This window comes from Chelonia mydas, chromosome 28 (assembly GCF_015237465.2).
Source record: "Chelonia mydas isolate rCheMyd1 chromosome 28, rCheMyd1.pri.v2, whole genome shotgun sequence".
In the NCBI taxonomy this organism is placed as follows: domain Eukaryota; kingdom Metazoa; phylum Chordata; order Testudines; family Cheloniidae; genus Chelonia; species Chelonia mydas.
Window position 1 is genome coordinate 5,885,979 of NC_051268.2, and position 19,928 is coordinate 5,905,906.

A 19,928-nucleotide genomic window follows, 5' to 3' on the forward strand; every position below is an offset into this window, starting at 1 on the left:
TAAAAACTTGCGTTAATCGAAGCTGAGATGGAGACACAGCCTATGGTACAGCTGGTGAAGTCCCAGGGACACACTCCCGCTAGGGTTGGTTCTGAAATAACCGCAGAAGCAGATCAAAGAGAAGGAGCCCATGTGGGAGCTCTGGGCAGCTGCCTTCTGAGTGCATCACTCCCCTGGGAGGTGTTTCACAAAACACAGCACTTCCCCTCTGGAAGAGAAACAAACTCTCTCCCCACCAGTCACTGTACTTTCCATGGGGCTGTTTGTCCTGAGGGACCTTGATCTCTCGGGCTAGTCCATGGTGACTCATAAAGAGCCATTTGGGGAGCAGGAGTCATCCCAATGGAAATCTCGTCACTTCTTTCTCCGTGCCACCTTCTTAGCTCTGGCTTTGGGTGCTTTGGATTCTGCTTTCGCCTTTTTCTCTCCCTTCTTGACTTTAGGTGGGATCTTGACCACCGCCTGGGTCTTGGCAGCTTAGAACTTTTGAGGGCTTTTCCCTGCATTTTTTGGTCCTGCTGCAGACACCACCATCTAACCACTATTCCTGGAAATGGGATGGTGGCATTTCCGGGGATCCTGGCAGCTCTAACCAGCTTCTAGGTGGCTATTTTCCTTCTCAAAGCCACTGGGTTCTTCTCATGCCTTGTCCAGGGAGCCCAGATGTTGCCTGAATGTGAAGGAGCCAAGATGCTGGTGTCCTTTCCCTCACCAAGGAGTCTTTGCTCATCAGAGTCCCGAACTCCAGGTGGATGTGGTTCTTGTTCTTCCTCACAGCATAGACCCTGGAGAACTGGGATCTGCAAATGTGCATTCATATTATACTTTTGTTTAATTGATGAAAACATAAACTAGACACTTAGAGGATGGGAACTGATTTCAGCTGCTGGATGGGTTAGCTGGGGTTTTATTCTTTTGCACAGGAAAACGCTCAGCGTTCAAATTCATTTCAAGGATCCCGATTCAGGGGAACTCCTGCACATACTGGAAATTGATACGAATATGTTTTCATTTAAAAAAGGCTTCTAAAGGGGTACTTGGAGGTAAACAAAGGACGATTTGAGCTGCAGTCAAACACGCTACCACTGAGCTATACCCCCATGACATTTGCATAAGCAAGTCAGTGATCTTAAGGATTTTGAAGGACAGGCCCTGCTCAGAGAGCTCCTCTTCCACTCCCAGACCACAGTGGTTTAATAATGGGGTTCGATTAAGCTTTATAGATGCATGTAGACACCCCAGTCTGCACCCCCACCGAGACAGCTCCTCCCACTGACATAGCTACCGCCTCTCCGGGGGGTGGATAAACTACACGGAGGGGACAGCTCTCGCCCATCCCCTTAGAGCATCTTCATTAACGAGCCGCAGCAGTGCAGAGGCATTCGTGCGGCTGTGCCACGGCAGCATTTTGAATGTCGACTTGCCTCAGAGGAAGACCAGACTGGCTCTATTTGGCACCTCGGATGGCAAGACGCCCACACTGACTGCTGTGCGGTTGTGTAAGTGTGGCCATGGCTGACCCGCAAGAATTCCTGCCCGTTTCCCTTCCGGCGGGAGCATGAGGAGAGCGTGTTTGTGGTTGATGACGTTGCTGTAGATTGTCCATTCCCTGCCATGACAATTCAGACGGTCCCTGTCCCCAACATACCCCCAGCACCTCTGTGATTCCAAGAGCAGGTTTCCTCTGGGACACTGAGATTTTTGGGGGAATTCGTGGCTCCTTTCCTTCCTCGCCCTGGAGGAAACTCAGCTTTTTATTCCATTCTTGATGATTCATGGAATAACAAGAGCGGCATGAAGAAAGAGGAGAGGGAACGTCTCACGGCCGGGGGGAAGGTGGCTGTGTCCCCTCTGTCTGGCCATTGCCATTGCCGGAGAGAAGGTTTCACTGGAATTGAATGCCCTGGCTCAGAGGAGAGACACAGGAAGATTTTGCTGTTCATGGATCCACACAAAGGAAATGTTTCTCTGTGTGGAAATGAGGAGGGAAATGAAACACCCACATGGTGGCACCTAAGGCATAAGGGAACCCTGTTCCCTTAGGATACGTTCTGAAGCAGCATGTTTCTTACTTTGCCCATCTGTCAATTTTGATTATTATGGATGGAAATATTTTGCCATTGGGTTGTGTGTTTACACCAGAATTGACAATTACCAACAAATACATCGTTCTTCCGAGCCTGCCTAGTCTGCAGTTGGGGGGTTTCGAGGGACACAGTCACTCTCCCCAGGCCCCAGGCCAGGCCTGTGCTCTCCATGCTGCAGACTTCCCACCCTGCTGGGATCCTTCCCTCGTCCCCCCCCCTGAGAACTCTGCCCCCCAGCCCCGCTTCTGGGATCCTCTCCCCTCCCCTGCTGGCAGGCTCCCGCCCCGTTCCTTTCTTTTCCGGCCTCCCCTCTGAGCAAAAGCTCTGCCCTCTTCCCACACCGGGAATTGAACCCAGGCCGCCTGGGTGAAAACCAGGAATCCTGACCACTAGACCACATGGGACTGGCGCTGCTGGGCTTCTCTAAGCCAACCCCTGTGAGAGCAGCGGGGCCGCCCAGCGGGGCCTGTGCCCAGGGCTGCACGAACCCTCCGGGTGCTGAGGTTTCCCCTCTCTCCATTCCCGGTGCCTGTGATCAGGAACCACAGATCGGGGCTCTCAGGTGCTGCACAGACCGGGACTGAGATTAGGACCCCCTCTTGTGCAAGGTGCTGTACAAACCCTGGCCAACACTGGGACACCCGTGGGGTTCTCCTCAATTTCCCTCAGCCTCTGCTGCCCAACTTCTTCTGACCCCCCGCAATAAACCCACCTTTCCAAACAGTCCTTCTTCCCCTGCCCCCTCTCTTGGCTTGCACACCCCGGGGCCGTCTGCTCCCGCCCCCCAGGTGAAGAAGCGATGGAGACAACTTCAGCCGCTGGAGACAGCCCCAGCCAGCGCTGCAGCCCGCCCCGGGGTGCTCTTTGCAAGACGCAGGAAGGGGGAGTGGTGGGTGATGGGCAGAAGGAGGCAGGAGCCGGGAGAACAAAGCCCGGAGCTGGGCAGCTCCTGGGGGCGGGGCCTGGAGCCAACCAGGGGCAGGGCAGCTACTGGGGGTGGGGCTCGGGCACAGCCCGGGGGCGGGGCAGCTCCTGGGGGCGGGGCCTGGAGCAGACCAAGGGCGGGGCAGCTCCTGGGGGCAGGGCTCGGACGCTGCTGCTGCCTCCCTGTGACCCGGGAGCCCGGGCTGGGCAGTTGCGGCTGCCCCCTGGGGTCTGTGTGGGGGGGGGCATCATTAACCCCTCCGTGCCCGGCCGGGGGGGCTTTCTCCAGCCAGGACCAGCCCCCTGGGCAGCCCCAGGATCTGCCCGCCCCCGCCCCCAGCCGGAGCCCCCCGATGAGTGGGAGACCCCCGGGGGGGAGAGCTGCCGGGGGGGGCAGGAAAGTGACTGGGGAGGCAGATGCCGGGTCTCAGCTCAGGAAGGGAGAAGCACGTGTCTCCCATGGGGACTGCCCGGACCCCGGTTTCCCAATCCCAGCTGCTGTCCCCTAACTACCAACACATTCGCCCCCAGCCCTCAGTTGCCCCCCACCTGCTCATCCCCCACTGCAACCCCTTTCCCTCATCCGGGGAGCCTTCCCCCTCCTTTGCCCTCTTCAATCAGCTCCTCAGAGGGCTCCCTGCTGCCCATCTGAACGGGGGCAGTGGCGGGGGGGGGGACCATCACTTTCTGTTTATGTGTTGGACAGTCACATAAAATCCAGCCCAACCGTCCCCCTTTTCCACCAGTTAGTTAATAGCAATATAAAATCCCCTCCGGTCTTGGTGTTTTTCTCTGGTGTTATCCATTGCCTAGTTTGTGACACATTTTCTTGGCAAATCTCATAGAAAATATCCGAAACGTTTGCCCCACTTTTCCTCTAGTTGTCTATTTCTAATTGAATATGCCCTGAGATTTTCTTACTGTTTGATCATTCGAGAGACAGGGAAAATCTCACATTTACACCTTTTCTCAGATTCTTGAACATGGATCTAAAACGTTTGCCAATGTTGCCCATTTCCGCTCTGTTGATTTATCAAATATTGATGGGAAATACACTCAGCTTTTACCTGATATCGACAACTGATAGAAAATCCCTCCGATTTCCACCCTTTCTCTTTCATTTCTGAACACTGATCTCAAAATTCAGGTTTTGTGTCTATGTCGTTATCAAATGTCAATTAAAAATCCTCTCGGGTTTGGGGCTCTTCCCCATGTCTCTAAATCCCAGCAACTTCTCCTTCCTTGGAGGGAACCTGTTACCCTGAGTCCTTATCCATCCTGGAGGTTGCAGAGAGTTAAATTGCCCAGTGATCGTCTTTCCCTTCTCCTTTGAGAATCATTTGTTCCCCCCTTTATCTCTGTTAAAAATCTTTACTGATGAAAGAGATCGGCCATGTATTCAATACCCATCAAAGCCAGAGGCCTCCCCCTGTTTGGGGGATCAGTGGCTGCCACCTGGCGACAGAAGAGTTGGCTGGACCCTTTACGTTTCTCCAGCTGGCATGGGATGGGGAGGTCCCTCTGAGTGCAGCGTGGGTCCAGAAGTATCCCAAACCCCAAGACAAAGGGTCTCCTTGAGGGGTTGATTCCCACAGTACAAAGATGCAGCCACCTCTGGGGTGGATCCATGGTGGCCATTATTTGCTAGTGACAGGGCATGGAAATTTCTTACCTATTTTGGCCCCTCCAGGCCGTCCATTCTCCTGTTAAATAAGCGTCCCCCAGGGCTCCCTCTGTCTGTGTGACTGGTCAGCAAGGGGTGGTAATAAATTTCTATCCACTTATTAGACACTGTGAGGGAACACTGTTGCTCGGGCAGGGGTGCATGTCTGTGTGGGGAGATTGCAGCGGGAGCTGAAGGGACATTGTGGTAGGGGGAGGCCTCTGGGTGGCTGGGCAGGGTGGACCCTAGTCAGGTTGGTGGGTTCTGGAGGTTTGGGGTTTCGGGGGATAGTTCTGATGTGCGCAGCCCTGAGGCTAACGGTCCTGGAAGTGGGTATTGCTGGGGGCCTGTTGGCTGCAGAACAGTGGGGGTGGGGGTGTCTTGGGGAGGTGGGGCAGGGGGTTAGAGGGTACCTGCTGCTGTGCCAGGGGCTCTGTCTGGGATTGCCCAGCTGGCTCCTGGGACCATTGCCATGCCCGGTGCACAGAGCTGGGGGGGGGGGGGATCCCCGGCACGAGGTCAAGGGATGCCAGGCAAGCAGTATGAGGGGTCCTGCTGTAAAGCATCAGGTGGTCCAGCTGGGGGTGGGGGGATCCCAGGCAAAGTGGCCTGGCAGATCCTGCTGGAGGGCAGGCAGGGGTCCAAGGCAGGCAGTGAGGGACTGAATTCCCAGAGGGGGGTCCCCTAGGGGTGGTTCCTGGCTGCTGGGGGCTCTTGGTGGGGGGAATTCTGGGATTCCCAACCTGGCAGTAACAGTCTGGTGGGGGGTTCTTTTGGCCAGTGGGGCTCTGAGGGCTATCTGGGGTCCCTGGCCAGGGACTCTGGGGGCTGGGTCCCAGGGAATATCTGGTGGGACCCGGGCTGGGGGGGTCTGGGCTCTGGTTACAGGGGGCCCTGGATGGAGGCTCTGGGGGCTGCTACTAACCATGCCACTTCTCTCTGATCACCTTGTGCCAGAACCCTGGCTCCAAGCACTGCCCGGCGGCATTCCCCGGCCACGCACAGTCACCGTGATAACTTTCTATCCACTTATCAAACACTGTGAGGTGAAATCACAGGTTTTGATTTTCTCCCCCCTTAAAAACTGCAGGAAATTCTGGTTCCATCAGGAAAATTCATGACCCCCAGTCCTTGTCCTAGATCTGGGGGGCTGAGGGAGGTGGGAAGGGGGTTAGCACTGCCACACAATGGTCTCTTCTACAGCGTTCTGGACTCATTCGTTCTGAAATCTGGTTTCATTGAGACCATCGTTACTCCAGAGTCACTGCAAGGACAGACAAGGAGTGACTGCAGATGGACAGTGGGGCAAATGAGATTAGCAATTCTCCCTGTGAGGAGCGGCTCTCATTAGCTGCTCTCCCCAGAGAGCTAAGGGAGGGAAGGCTGCTCATACGCTCTGTCCCTCTCTGCTCAGGATATTGGGGTTCAGCTCCCTGGTCAGACCCTGCAGCCTCCATTGTGATCTGGGAGACCGGGCTGAGCAGCTGCTGCTCCCCCACCAGGGGTTCTGTGCTGGGAAGTGACCTTAATTAAAGCTTCTTCTCTGCCCGGCCCAGGTGAGGACTTTCTCCAGCTGGTACTGGCCCCCTGGGGCAGCCCTGGGCCCTGTTAATACTAAATTCTGAGCCAGAGACTCCAGGTAACTGAAGGAAACCAAGGGAAAATGCTGGGGTCTGGCCTTAAAATGACTCTACACAAACAGCCCCTCCTCCCCCAGTCATTTCTCGTCCCATTACCAGTTGCAGGAACAATCCAGCCATGGGGAGCAACCAACCCAGGAATGGGACTTTCCTACAGACGGGCAGGGAGAGGGGACAGGGCAAAGGAGATAGGAGACAGAGACTGAAAGGGGCCGTGGGAGAGAAGAGTTTCAAGAGAGATTTCCAGATCGCTAATCTGCCCAGACAGAGGTAACGCTGCACCCTGGTTAATATCACTTTCCTGTGGATCAAGATGAGGATCAGAGAGAGGAAAAGCCAGTTCCGGACCCCACATCCCTCCTGCTGGGGTGTGGCTGCCCTGGGGTCAGTGTCCGAGGGAATCTCGAAAGGGACTCCTTTGGTTCTGCCCTTTTACTGCATTGTGTTCAGAGACTTTGTTGCGGAGTGGTGGGGAGGGAGAAGGGAGGCTTAGAAATGTGTCTCTGGGCTTAGCCTGGCAGGAGGGGCCAGGTCTCTGCTGTAATGAAGAGAATATCAAGCATTTTCCCAGCACGGCAGACTGTAGGATGTCTGTCTGTGCAAAGGGTCTGGGGGAAGCATGATGTGAAATGAACCGAATCCTGGTCTGAAACCTCCACAACGGCCCTTCTCGCCCTGCCAGGCTGCAGAATGACGCCCACGTTTCACTCCAGTTCATCCCAGCCTCCCACGGGACAGGAGAGAGAAATGGCTGCAGAGGAGCCAGTGCAGGTAGGTATTATCGGGGGGTTGCTGGTGCGGTCCCGCAGGAGGAGAGGGACAGCAAATACACCGGAGAGGGGAAGGTTTGCACCTTCTGGTTTGGAGGTTGGAGCGGGACAGGAAATGCACAGGGTGGAGAAAGGGAGGAGGCCGGGGGTGGCAAACCTGCTGGGAGTTGTTTAATACGTGGCCTAGATTCGAGGAACAGACCCATGAGGTTCGGAGGTGGAAATGCTCCAATTTGTGGAACAGAAAATAACCCACCAACATGGGGCTGGGAAAACTGACCAGACTCCCAGTGCTGGAGCCTGACCCCACTAACAAGTGAGATATGAAGGGGGCACCCACCCATCAGGCTTAGAGGAGATTCCCCTCCCTTCAGATTCAGCTCCTCACAAGGAGGAGGGTGTTGGGCTTCCTACCAGGGAGCTCTCCCTGGTCCCTGCTCGGGGCAGCATCTCCTGTATCGGTCTGGGGCTAGTAGGTGTGTGATGGATCTGCTGGGAGAGAGGAGGGGCTCTCCTGGTGTTTCCTGGATGCTCTGAGCGGGGTGGGGGTGGGCCTCTGTTGACTGCGATCCACCCAGAATTTCCATTTGATTGGCTCCTCTCCCCCACGAATAGTGGGGCTGTGAGTGGGGCAGCAGGTCCTGAGTGGGGGGCTCTTGCTCTTTCAGGGGCCGGTGACCTTCGAGGAGGTGGCGGTGTATGTCACCAGGGAAGAGGGGGCTCTGCTGGACCCCGCTCAGAGAGCCCTCTACAGAGACGTCATGCAGGAGACCTATGAGAATGTGACCTCGCTGGGTAAGGGTTCCTGTCCCCTCGGTTCTTGGAGGGGGAAATGAAGAGATGAGGTTCACCCCACCCCCGCAATGGCACCTCTGCTCTGTCCTGTTCCAGCATCACCCCAAGTGTGCCAGTGACCCACACACGACCAGAGACCCTCCCCTGCTGCAGAACACTGTGGGGACAGAGCCCAGGGGCAGTACCGCACAGTGTCCAATATCTCCTGTTTGCACAAGTAAAACGGGGTGTTAGGTCCAGCATAACGAACAGAAGCTTCCTTCCCCTGGCCTTCTCTCAGACCCTGAGCCTACTCCACCCAGACCAGGATGTGCTTGGGGTGTAAGAAGCAGGCTGCTGGAGTCAGGGCTGCTGGTCCAGGGTTACTGATCACACAGACACTCTTGGCGTCCTTGAATGCTGGCTGGGGGAATCCAGACAAGGGAGCTCCAGCTGCAGAACATTGAATCTCACCCAGGATTACAGATGACGCAACTCCTCACTGCTCCGGATTGCACCCGTGCATGGGAAAATGGCCTAGGTTGGTAGTGAAACTTCCGGAAACATGGAGAGTGTTGCTCCCCCATCCCCATGTGCAATAGCCACAATCTCTCTCTTCTGCAGACTCCTTGGATCTTGGAATCCATCATTCCTGAAGTCACATGACCTGGTTCTTATGTTTCACATTCTGCTTTTCCAGACTAATTAGAGTCTGTTGCTCCTGAATTGTAGCTTCTAATTTCCCAGTGTTCTCCACACCCAGGGACTTTCATACTTTTTCCCATTACAGTGGACTCACTAGATTCCCTAGTACAGAAGAACGGCCACACTGGGTCAGACCAAAGGTCCATCTAGCCCAGTATCCCGTCTTCCAACAGTAACCAATGCCAATTGCCCCAGAGGGAATGAACAGAACAGGTAATCAGAGAATCATAGAAGATCAGGGTTGGAAGGGCCCTCAGGAGGTCATCTAGTCCAACCCCCTGCTCAAAGCAGGACCAATCCCCAACTAAATCATCCCAGCCAGGGCTTTCTCAAGCCTGACCTTAAAAACTTCTAAGGAAGGAGATTCCACCACCTCCCTAGGTAATGCATTCCAGTGTTTCACCACCCTCCTAGTGAAAAAGTTTTTCCTAATATCCAACTTAAACCTCCCCCACTGCAACTTGAGACCATTACTCCTCATTCTGTCATCCGCCACCACTGAGAATAGTCTAGATCCATCCTCTTTGGAACCCTCTTTCAGGTAGTTGAAAGCAGCTATCAAATCCCCCCTCATTCTTCTCTTCCGCAGACTAAACAATCCCAGTTCCCTCAGCCTCTCCTCATAAGTCATATGTTCCAGTCCCCTCATCATTTTTGTTGCCCTTCGCTGGACTCTCTCCAATTTTTACACATCCTTCTTGTAGTGTGGGGCCCAAAACTGGACACAGTACTCCAGATGAGGTCTCACCAATGTCAAATAGAGGGGGACAATCACCTCTCTCGATCTGCTGGCAATGCCCCTGCTTATACACCCCAAAATGCCACTGGCCTTCTTGGCAACAAGGGCACACTGTTGACTCATATCCAGCTTCTCGTCCACTGCCACCCCTAGATCCTTCTCTGCAGAACTGCTGCCGAGCCATTCGGTCCCTAGTCTGTAGCGGTGCATTGGATTCCTCCGTCCTAACTGCAGGATTCTGCACTTGTCCTTGTTGAACCTCATCAGATTTCTTTTGGCCCAATCCTCCAATTCGTCTAGGTCCCTCTGTATCCTATCCCTACCCTTCAGGGTATCTACCACTCCTCCCAGATTAGTGTCATCCGCAAACTTGTTGAGGGTGCAATCCACACCATCCTCCAGATCATTAATGAAGATATTGAAGAAAACCGGCCCCAGAACTGACCCTTGGGGCACTCCGCTAGATACCAGCTGCCAAATAGACATGGAGCCATTGATCACTACCCGTTGAGCCCGACAATCTAGCCAGCTTTCTACCCACCTTATAGTTCATTCATCCAGCCCATACTTCTTTAACTTGCTGGCAAGAATACTGTGGGAGACCGTGTCAAAAGCTTTGCTAAAGTCAAGGAATAACACATCCACTGCTTTCCCCTCATCCATAGAGCCAGTTATCTCATCATAGAAGGCAATTAGATTAGTCAGGCATGACTTTCCCTTGGTGAATCCATGCTGACTGTTCCTGATCACTTTCCTCTCCTCTAAGTGCTTCAGAATTGTTTCCTTGAGGACCTGCTCCATGATTTTTCCAAGGACTGAGGTGAGGCTGACCGGCCTGTAGTTCCCAGGATCATCCTTCTTCCCTTTTTTAAAGATTGGCACTACATTAGCCTTTTTCCAATCTTCCAGGACCTCCCCCGATCGCCATGAGTTTTCAAAGATAATGGCCAATGGCTGTGCAATCACATCCGCCAATTCCTTTAGCACTCTCGGATGCAGCGCATCTGGCCCCATGGACTTGTGCACGTCTAGTTTTTCTAAATAGTCCCGAACCACTTCTTTCTCCACAGAGGGCTGGTCACCTCCTCCCCATGCTGTGCTGCCCAGTGCAGTCATCTGGGAGCTGACCTTGTTCGTGAAGACAGAGGCAAAAGAAGCATTGAGTATGTTAGCTTTTTCCACGTCCTCTGTCACTAGGTTGCCTCCCTCATTTAGTAAGGGGCCCACACTTTCCTTGGCTTTCTTCTTATTGCCAAAATACCTGAAGAAACCCTTCTTGTTACTCTTAACATCGCTCGCTAGCTGCAACTCCAGGTGTGATTTGGCCTTCCTGATTTCACTCCTGCAAGCCCGAGTAATATTTATATACTCATCAGTGGTCATTTGTCCAATCTTCCACTTCTTGTACGTCTCTTTTTTGTGTTTAAGATCAGCAAGGATTTCACTGTTAAGCCAAGCTGGTCGCCTGCCATATTTACTATTCTTTCTACACATAGGGATGGTTTGTCTCTGTAACCTCAATAAGGATTCTTTAAAATACAGCCAGCTCTCCTGGACTCCTTTCCCCCTCATGTTATTCTCCCAGGGGATCTTGCCCATCAGTTCCCTGAGGGAGTCACAGTCTGCTTTTCTGAAGACCAGAATTGATATTCTGCTGCTTTGCTTTCCTCCTTGTGTCAGGATCCTGAACTCGACCATCTCATGTTCACTGCCTCCCAGGTTCCCATCCACTTTTGCTTCCCCTACTAATTCTTCCCGGTTTGTGAGCAGCAGGTCAAGAAGAGCTCCACCCCTAGTCGGTTCCTCCAGCACTTGCACCAGGAAATTGTCCCCTACACTTTCCAAAAACTTCCTGGATTGTCTGTGCACCGCTGTATTGCTCTCCCAACAGATATCAGGGTGATTGAAGTGGCCCATGAGAACCAGGGCGTGCGATCTAGTAGCTTCTGTGAGTTGCCAGAAGAAAGCCTCATTCACCTCATCCCCCTGGTCCGGTCGTCTATAGGAGACTCCCACCATGACATCACCCTTGTTGCTCACGCTTCTAAACTTAATCCAGAGACACTCAGGTTTTTCTACAGTTTCATACTTGAGCTCTGAGCAGTCATATTGCTCCCTTACATACAGTGCAACTCCCCCACCTTTTCTGGCCTCCCTGTCCTTCCTGAACAGTTTATATCCATCCATGACAGTACTCCAGTCATGTGAGTTATCCCACCATGTCTCCGTTATTCCAATCACATCATAATTCCCTGACTTTGCCAGGACCTCCAGTTCTCCCTGCTTGTGTCCCAGGCTTTGTGCATTTGTATATAAGCACTTGAGATAACCCGCTGATCGCCCCTCTTTCTCAGTATGAGGCAGGAGCCCTCCCCTCTCACGCACTCCTGCTCGTGCCTCCTCCCGGTATCCCACTTCCCCACTTACCTCAGGGCTTTGGTCTCCTTCCCCCGGTGAACCTAGTTTAAAGCCCTCCTCACTAGGTTAGCCAGCCTGCTCACGAAGATGCTCTTCCCTCTCTTCATTAAGTGGAGCCCGTCTTTGCCTAGCACTCCTCCTACTTGGAACACCATCCCATGGTCGAAGAATCCAAAGCCTTCTCTCTGACACCACCTGCGTAGCCATTCCTTGACTTCCACAATTTGACGGTCTCTACCCTGGCCTATTCCTTCCACGGGGAGGATGGACGAGAACACCACTTGCACCTCAAACACCTTTATCCTTCTTCCCAGGGCCACGTAGTCTGCAGTGATCTGCTCAAGGTCATTCTTGGCAGTATCATTGGTGTCCACGTGGAGAAGCAGGAAGGGGTAGCGGTCTGAGGGCTTGATGAGTCTCGGCAGTCTCTCCGTCACATCGTGAATCTTAGCCCCTGGCAAGCAGCAGACTTCTCTGTTTTCCCGGTCAGAGCGGCAGATAGATGACTCAGTCCCCCTGAGGAGAGAGTCCCCAACCACCACCACCCGCCTCCTTCTCTTGGGAGTGGTGGTCGTTGAACCCCTAACCCTAGGACAGTGCATCTCATGCCTTTCAACTGGTGGAGTCTCCTTCTGCTTCCTTCCCCCAGACGTATCATCTGGGCCACTCCCCGCAATGGTACCTGTGGAGAGAACATGAAAACGGTCACTTACCTGTGTCCGCTTTGCTGGTACATGGACGTTTCCCCTTCTTCTTCTGGAGGTCACATGTTGCCAGATTTCTTCACCGTCCTCCTGTCCCCACTGCGCAGCCTGCTCTGAATCTTCAGAACGTTGTGTCCGTAGAAGCATATCCTGACGTCTGTCCAGGAAATCTTCAGTTTCTCTTATGCAACGCAGGGTCGATACCTGTTGCTCCAGACCTCGAACCTTCTCTTCCAATATGGAGACCAGCTTGCACTTTGTACAGACAAAGTCGCTTCTGTCCTCTGGAAGAAAGACAAACATGGCACATCCAGTGCAGGTCACAACAGTTGAACACTCCCCATCCATATTACCTTCCTACTATGAGCTTCCTCAGGAGATGCAGTAATTACTCAGAGAAGTCGTTAGGGTGTAAGCCTCAGTGGGCTCACTCCAGGTGAACTCCCAGGCAAACTCCTGCTGTTTGCTGCTCTGCTGTCCCCCGCTGCTCAGCTGGTTCCCCGCCGCTCAGCTGGTTCTATAAGCACCGAGCCTAAAGCTCTTCCAAGCCTTCTTAGCGCAGCGGGCAGCGCGTCAGTCTCATAATCTGAAGGTCCTGAGTTCAAGCCTCAGAGAAGGCAACTCTTCTTGCTCCCTGCTTCAGATTTTCTAATGTAAATCAGAGAAAAAAAGACTAGAGCTGAGTGGTTTCTAGACACCCTCCCATCCATCTAACACACACACACAGACTTTTCTAAGGGGACGTCTACAGTACGAAATTAGTTCAAAATTATTTGATTTGAAATTTCGGGAGCTGTTTTAGACATTCAGTCTTCGGTGTCTCCACTAAAGCATGTGAATTCGGCAGAGTGTGTCCACAGTACCGAGGTTAGCATCGAACGTCGGAGCGGGTGCACCGTGGGTCGCTATCCCACAGTTCCCACAGTTCCCGCCGCCCATAGGAATTCTGGGTAATGCTCCCAGTGCACGATGGAGCAAAACCATTCTTGCGGGTGTTTCTGGTGCGTGTCATCGGGAAGCTCTGGCGGACGATCGTTTCACGCCTTTTTGGCATGCAGACGCCATACTGCTTTCAGCAGACGGCGCACCGCTTCCTCTCATAGAATCATAGAATATCAGGATTGGAAGGGACCCCAGAAGGTCATCTAGTCCAACCCCCTGCTCAAAGCAGGAACAAGCCCCAGTTAAATCATCCCAGCCAGGGCTTTGTCAAGCCTGACCTTAAAAACCTCTAAGGAAGGAGATTCTACCACCTCCCTAGGTAACGCATTCCAGTGTTTCACCACCCTCTTAGTGAAAAAGTTTTTCCTAATATCCAATCTAAACCTCCCCCATTGCAACTTGAGACCATTACTCCTCGTTCTGTCATCTGCTACCATTGAGAACAGTCTAGAGCCATCCTCTTTGGAACCCCCTTTCAGGTAGTTGAAAGCAGCTATCAAATCCCCCCTCATTCTTCTCCTCTGCAGACTAAACAATCCCAGCTCCCTCAGCCTCTCCTCATAAGTCATGTGTTCCAGACCCCTAATCATTTTTGTTGCCCTTCGCTGGACTCTCTCCAATTTATCCACATCCTTCTTGTAGTGTGGGGCCCAAAACTGGACACAGTACTCCAGATGAGGCCTCACCAGTGTCGAATAGAGGGGAACGATCACGTCCCTCGATCTGCTCGCTATGCCCCTACTTATACATCCCAAAATGCCATTGGCCTTCTTGGCAACAAGGGCACACTGTTGACTCATATCCAGCTTCTCGTCCACTGTCACCCCTAGGTCCTTTTCCGCAGAACTGCTGCCTAGCCATTCGGTCCCTAGTCTGTAGCGGTGCATTGGATTCTTCCATCCTAAGTGCAGGACCCTGCACTTATCCTTATTGAACCTCATCAGATTTCTTTTGGCCCAATCCTCCAATTTGTCTAGGTCCTTCTGTATCCTATCCCTCCCCTCCAGCGTATCTACCACTCCTCCCAGTTTAGTATCATCCGCAAATTTGCTGAGAGTGCAATCCACACCATCCTCCAGATCATTTATGAAGATATTGAACAAAACGGGCCCCAGGACCGACCCCTGGGGCACTCCACTTGACACCGGCTGCCAACTAGACATGGAGCCATTGATCACTACCCGTTGAGCCCGACAATCTAGCCAGCTTTCTACCCACCTTATAGTGCATTCATCCAGCCCATACTTCCTTAACTTGCTGACAAGAATGCTGTGGGAGACCGTGTCAAAAGCTTTGCTAAAGTCAAGAAACAATACATCCACTGCTTTCCCTTCATCCACAGAACCAGTAATCTCATCATAAAAGGCGATTAGATTAGTCAGGCATGACCTTCCCTTGGTGAATCCATGCTGACTGTTCCTGATCACTTTCCTCTCCTCTAAGTGCTTCAGGATTGATTCTTTGAGGACCTGCTCCATGATTTTTCCAGGGACTGAGGTGAGGCTGACTGGCCTGTAGTTCCCAGGATCCTCCTTCTTCCCTTTTTTAAAGATGGGCACTACATTAGCCTTTTTCCAGTCATCCGGGACTTCCCCCGTTCGCCACGAGTTTTCAAAGATAATGGCCAAGGGCTCTGCAATCACAGCCGCCAATTCCTTCAGCACTCTCGGATGCAATTCGTCCGGCCCCATGGACGTGTGCACGTCCAGCTTTTCTAAATAGTCCCTAACCACCTCTATCTCTACAGAGGGCTGGCCATCTCTTCCCCATTTTGTGATGCCCAGCGCAGCAGTCTGGGAGCTGACCTTGTTAGTGAAAACAGAGGCAAAAAAAGCATTGAGTACATTAGCTTTTTCCACATCCTCTGTCACTAGGTTGCCTCCCTCATTCAGTAAGGGGCCCACACTTTCCTTGGCTTTCTTCTTGTTGCCAACATACCTGAAGAAACCCTTCTTGTTACTCTTGACATCTCTTGCTAGCTGCAGCTCCAGGTGCGATTTGGCCCTCCTGATATCTTTCCTACATGCCCTAGCAATATTTTTATACTCTTCCCTGGTCATATGTCCAACCTTCCACTTCTTGTAAGCTTCTTTTTTATGTTTAAGATCCGCTAGGATTTCACCATTAAGCCAAGCTGGTCGCCTGCCATATTTACTATTCTTTCGACTCATCGGGATGGTTTGTCCCTGTAACCTCAACAGGGATTCCTTGAAATACAGCCAGCTCTCCTGGACTCCTTTCCCCTTCATGTTAGTCCCCCAGGGGATCCTGGCCATCTGTTCCCTGAGGGAGTCAAAGTCTGCTTTCCTGAAGTCCAGGGTCCGTATCCTGCTGCTTACCTTTCTTCCCTGCGTCAGGATCCTGAACTCAACCAACTCATGGTCACTGCCTCCCAGATTCCCATCCACTTTTGCTTCCCCCACTAATTCTACCTGGTTTGTGAGCAGCAGGTCAAGAAAAGCGCCCCCCCTAGTTGGCTCCCCTAGCACTTGCACCAGGAAATTGTCCCCTGCGCTTTCCAAAAACTTCCTGGATTGTCTATGCACCGCTGTATTGCTCTCCCAGCAGATATCAGGAAAATTAAAGTCACCCATGAGAATCAGGGCATGCGATCTCTCCTGCAACTATGAATCCGCCTCTCATTTCCTCTCCCCTTCTGATGTAATCTCTACTGTCTACTCTTTCTCTTCCTCATCGAACGCTTCCGCCGCCAACTCTGCTCTCCCGCTGGTGCCACGCTTCCGAGCTTCTCCGGGTTGTCTGTCCTGGGCTCCCGCCTCCGTGAAAACCACAGAAGACAACCATTTCCCGCCTTTGTTCGGCTACCACGAACCAAACAGCACCTCTTCCCTTGCCACTCTGCTCTCCTGTATTTCGCTCCCTTTTTCCAGGATTACCCGTGGAGGCGCCATGGAGCCCGCTCAGATCTCCGTTGCGGTTCTGACTGTTGTAAATACCTCACGCATTATCCAGCAGTATGTGCAGTCCCTGCAAAACTGGGCGAGGAAGCGACGATGGCGCGATTACTATACTGATGAGGACATGGACAAAGATGGCACGGCGTGTGGCAATTGGGAGATCATGGTGGCGCTGGGCCAGGTTCGTGTCATGGCACGCTGATTCTGGGCCCAGGAAACAAGCACAGACTGCTGGGACCACATCGTGTTGCAGGTGTGGGATGATTCCCAGTGACTGAGAAACTTTTGTATGCGTAAGGGCCTCTTTCATGGAGCTTTGCGACTTGCTGTCCCCTACCCTGAAGCACAAAAACACCAAAATGAGAGCCGTCCTCACAGTTGGGAAGCGAGTGGCCATAGCCCTGTGGAAGCTTGCAACGCCCGACAGCTACCGGTCAGTTGGGAATCAGTTTGGAGTGGGGAAATCTGCTGTGGGGGCTGCTGTGATCCAAGTAGCCAACACAATCATTGACCAGCTGCTATCAAGGGTCGTGACTTTGGGAAATGTGCAGACCATTGTGGATGGCTTTAATGCTCTGGGGTTCCCTGACTGCGGCAGGGCAATAGACATAACGCATATCCCTCTCTTGGCCCCGGAACAGCGGGGCACCCAGTACATAAACCGGGTACTCTTCCATGGTGCTGCAAGCCCTGGTGGATCACAAGGGACGTGGCGAAAGGGATGCACAAACAATCCAGTTGGGCCATTGCCCACAAGCTCACCCCCCAAGAAGCTTGGACTCCTGATGACTGTGATGCTGAGACTCCACAGCCTCTGCATCCTTGACCCCCTCTGAAGGCAGGTTTCTTAGACCCCTGTTCATATTCCAGACCCCACCCGGTGCAGCATCCCTGCCCAACCACTCACCATCTGCCGCAGGAGAACCAGCTGGTGGGCTGCATCCACAGGCAGGTAGTTTATACCGCTCCCCTCAGAGCAGCAGCCACAGCTGTGGCAGCTAATCCCCACATCTGGTTGCCGAGGATCCAGCTGGATTGTTTGTGCATCCCTTTCAAGACTTGCCCTCAACAACCTGGCAGCCCCCAGCTTTCTCATTGCTCTGTGGTTGTTTGCTCTGTGAAAGGGGCCTCTAGGAATTGGTATTTCCAGATGCATTAAAGAATCATAAAGGAGAAGGAAAAGTTAATGCCTTAGAAAAGTCTGTGTGTGTGTGTTAGATGGATGGGAGGGTGTCTAGAAATCACTCTGCTCTCATCTTTTTTCTCTGATTTCCAGTGGTACTCAAGGTCGGCCATTGCCAGCAGTTGACAAGAACATGTGAGAACAGTGGGGGGTGGGAAATAAACATGAGGAAATAGTTTTACTTTGTGTAATGACCCATCCACTCCCAGTCTCTAGTCAAGCCTAAGTTAACTGTATCCAGTTTGCAAATTAATTCCAATGATCACTACAAAAGGTTTCCCCCACCCCACCCGGCTCTCCTCCTGGTAATAGCTCACCTTACCTGATCACTCTGGTTACAGTGTGGAGGGTAACCCCCATTGTTTCATGTTCTCTGTGTATATAAATCTCCCCACTGTATTTTCCACTCAGTGCATCTGACAAAGTGAGCTGTAGCTCACGAAAGCTTATGCTCCAATAAATTGGTTAGTCTCTAAGGTACCACAAGTCCTCCTGTTCTTATTCATGGTGTTGTATCCCCATAGTGTGGCCATTTGGTGTCAGTCCTTTTAAATAAACAATGAGGTTTTTTCATAGAAACCATATTTTCCTCATACAGACACAGGAGTAGATTAATCTACAAAGGGAAGGTGATTCCGAGGCAGTTCCGGAGGGAGAAGGGAACGTTTTCAGCATCACTAAATTATTGTGTTGTACCTCACACACACACACAGAGTGACAATAAACTCAATTAACTGAGCTACCAACACACTTCACAGGAATGAAATAAACAACTTTATGTTCAAGAAGTTCGGTGCATTCAAATAATATTAAAAATATGTTTTGGGCAAGGCATGGAAAAGTCATCGTATTGTACAACCCACTTGATAGAGTTAATACACCACATAATATTTAACGAAGTTAAGAACGATGTGCTTATAAATTAACCTGTTGTGCCATTTAGACATGCACAAGACCTAGAAAAAAATGAATTATTTGAGCTTCCAACATTTCCACTTTCTCACAGCATGTTAGACCCCCTGCTTTAAATGAAATATGTCTAAAGTCCAGATGTATGAAAGAATTGTCTAGTTCTGTATTTCTTAGCTTTTATCTCAAAAGGTAACAGCCTCATAATCTCCCCAAACACCCTGGGACCTCCGCAAATGATTAAAATGCCCCTGTCCTCAGCAAGGCCACGACAGTGACCCACAGCTAGCGTGTCTAGGCCAAGCTGTTCTGGCGGAGGCAACTCAAAGATTTTCTCTCTGCTTCCCTTGGCAAGGTCTGACTGGGAAAACAAAATCCCCCAAATGGAAAGTTTTCTGCTGAGAAACCAATACTAGTCTGTTTGGGGACTTTGATTTGAATGGATTATTATTATTCTCTTGTGATCTCTGAATTATTTCAGTTCAGTCTTTGTCTTCCAGATGTGTTTCCAGGTGTTGAATTGCGGGGGAGAGAGGCCAAGTCATGACGTCTCTTCCCCTCTTTCATAGTTTCTCCCAACTTGCTAGGAAGTTCCTTTGCCTTGATGTGAGTCAAGCAGTGTCCATTGTCTCCGGGCTGTCTTGGAGAAGTCCGCATTATATACGTGTCCTTGGGGGCGTGGATACCTTTACTGGCCCAGCAGCGAGTCTGGCTTCTCCAGCGTCTCACCGGAAAGGCTGGTCTTGGCCATTTCCCAGCCTCATCACATATTTCAGTAACGCACCCAGAGCAAAACTCCACCACTTCCCAGACACGGCTAGCACACACCATCCACCCAGGTATTAGCCTTCAACAGATCACGACTTTTACAATGATAGCTCGCCAGGCCGGCTCTGTACAAATCCTACCTTAATTCTATGAGAGTGGGGACTATGGGGCTTCCAGGGTGCTGCTTTGAGCACAGCCTGCCACCCCTGGGCTGACATTGCAATGGAGACGTCCCCGTAGAGTCCCTCTCTCCCGGGATAAAGATGGCAGCAGGGCTGGCCTGGGTCACCTGACGTGGGCTCCTGGAGCTCAAGCTGTGGGGCTGAAAAGTGGGGTGCAGATACTGGTGTTCCTGCTGAAGCCTGGGTTCGGAAACCCTCACCCCTCGTGGGGCCTCAGAGGTTGGGCTCAAGCCCATCTGTCTCCACTGCCATTTTATAGCCCGGCAGCCCCAGCCCCAGAAGCCTGAGTCAGCTGCCCCAGGCTCTGAGACAGGTGCCCTGGGTGTTTTAATAGCTGTGCAGACATAATGTTAGGATATGTCTACAGTGCAATGAATCACCCACGGCTGGCCGGTGTCACATTAATCAGGGTCATGTGGCTTGGGCTGAAAAGTTGCAGTGTACAAATACAAAGAAACAAGAGCAAAAACCGGTTGCCTTTATAGCTAGATAGCTACAGATACATGGCAAATAGCAACAAGAATCAGCGTAGAGCTGGATCTAAAAAAACGAAAGATTAATCTTTGCTCTACAAATAATAACTACTGATAAATGGTAATATA

At 51.9% G+C, this 19,928-nt stretch overlaps 3 protein-coding genes, 2 non-coding genes and 1 pseudogene across 7 annotated transcripts in view; 4 read left to right on the top strand and 2 right to left on the bottom strand.

Moving 5' to 3' along the window:
- The window catches only part of LOC102945014 (zinc finger protein 883-like), a 705,100-nt gene that overhangs the window by 284,268 nt on the left and 400,904 nt on the right, over positions 1-19,928 (top strand). The gene's annotated exons all lie outside the window — the stretch shown is intronic.
- Positions 1-19,928, bottom strand: part of LOC102934537 — a 1,094,240-nt pseudogene that overhangs the window by 192,770 nt on the left and 881,542 nt on the right.
- LOC102933291 (zinc finger protein OZF) overlaps positions 1-19,928 on the top strand; it is a 1,218,290-nt gene that overhangs the window by 38,761 nt on the left and 1,159,601 nt on the right. The gene's annotated exons all lie outside the window — the stretch shown is intronic.
- TRNAE-UUC lies at positions 2,420-2,491 on the bottom strand. The gene has a single exon. It is a non-coding gene; the product is annotated as a tRNA-Glu (tRNA).
- Positions 6,932-7,933, top strand: LOC122463958 (putative KRAB domain-containing protein ZNF788). The gene is made up of 2 exons (XM_043537561.1): positions 6,932-7,085; positions 7,753-7,933. Exons 1-2 carry the CDS (start codon positions 7,005-7,007, stop codon positions 7,918-7,920), a joined length of 249 nt encoding a protein of 82 aa, XP_043393496.1. The 5' UTR covers positions 6,932-7,004; the 3' UTR covers positions 7,921-7,933.
- Positions 12,972-13,044, top strand: TRNAM-CAU. The gene has a single exon. It is a non-coding gene; the product is annotated as a tRNA-Met (tRNA).

Coding starts and splice junctions, on each gene's coding strand:
- LOC122463958 (XM_043537561.1), top strand. CDS start 7,005: ATGACGCCCACGTTTCACTCCAGTTCATCCCAGCCTCCCACGGGACAG. Junction 7,086..7,752: donor CTGCAGAGGAGCCAGTGCAG/GTAGGTATTATC, acceptor TTGCTCTTTCAG/GGGCCGGTGACCTTCGAGGA.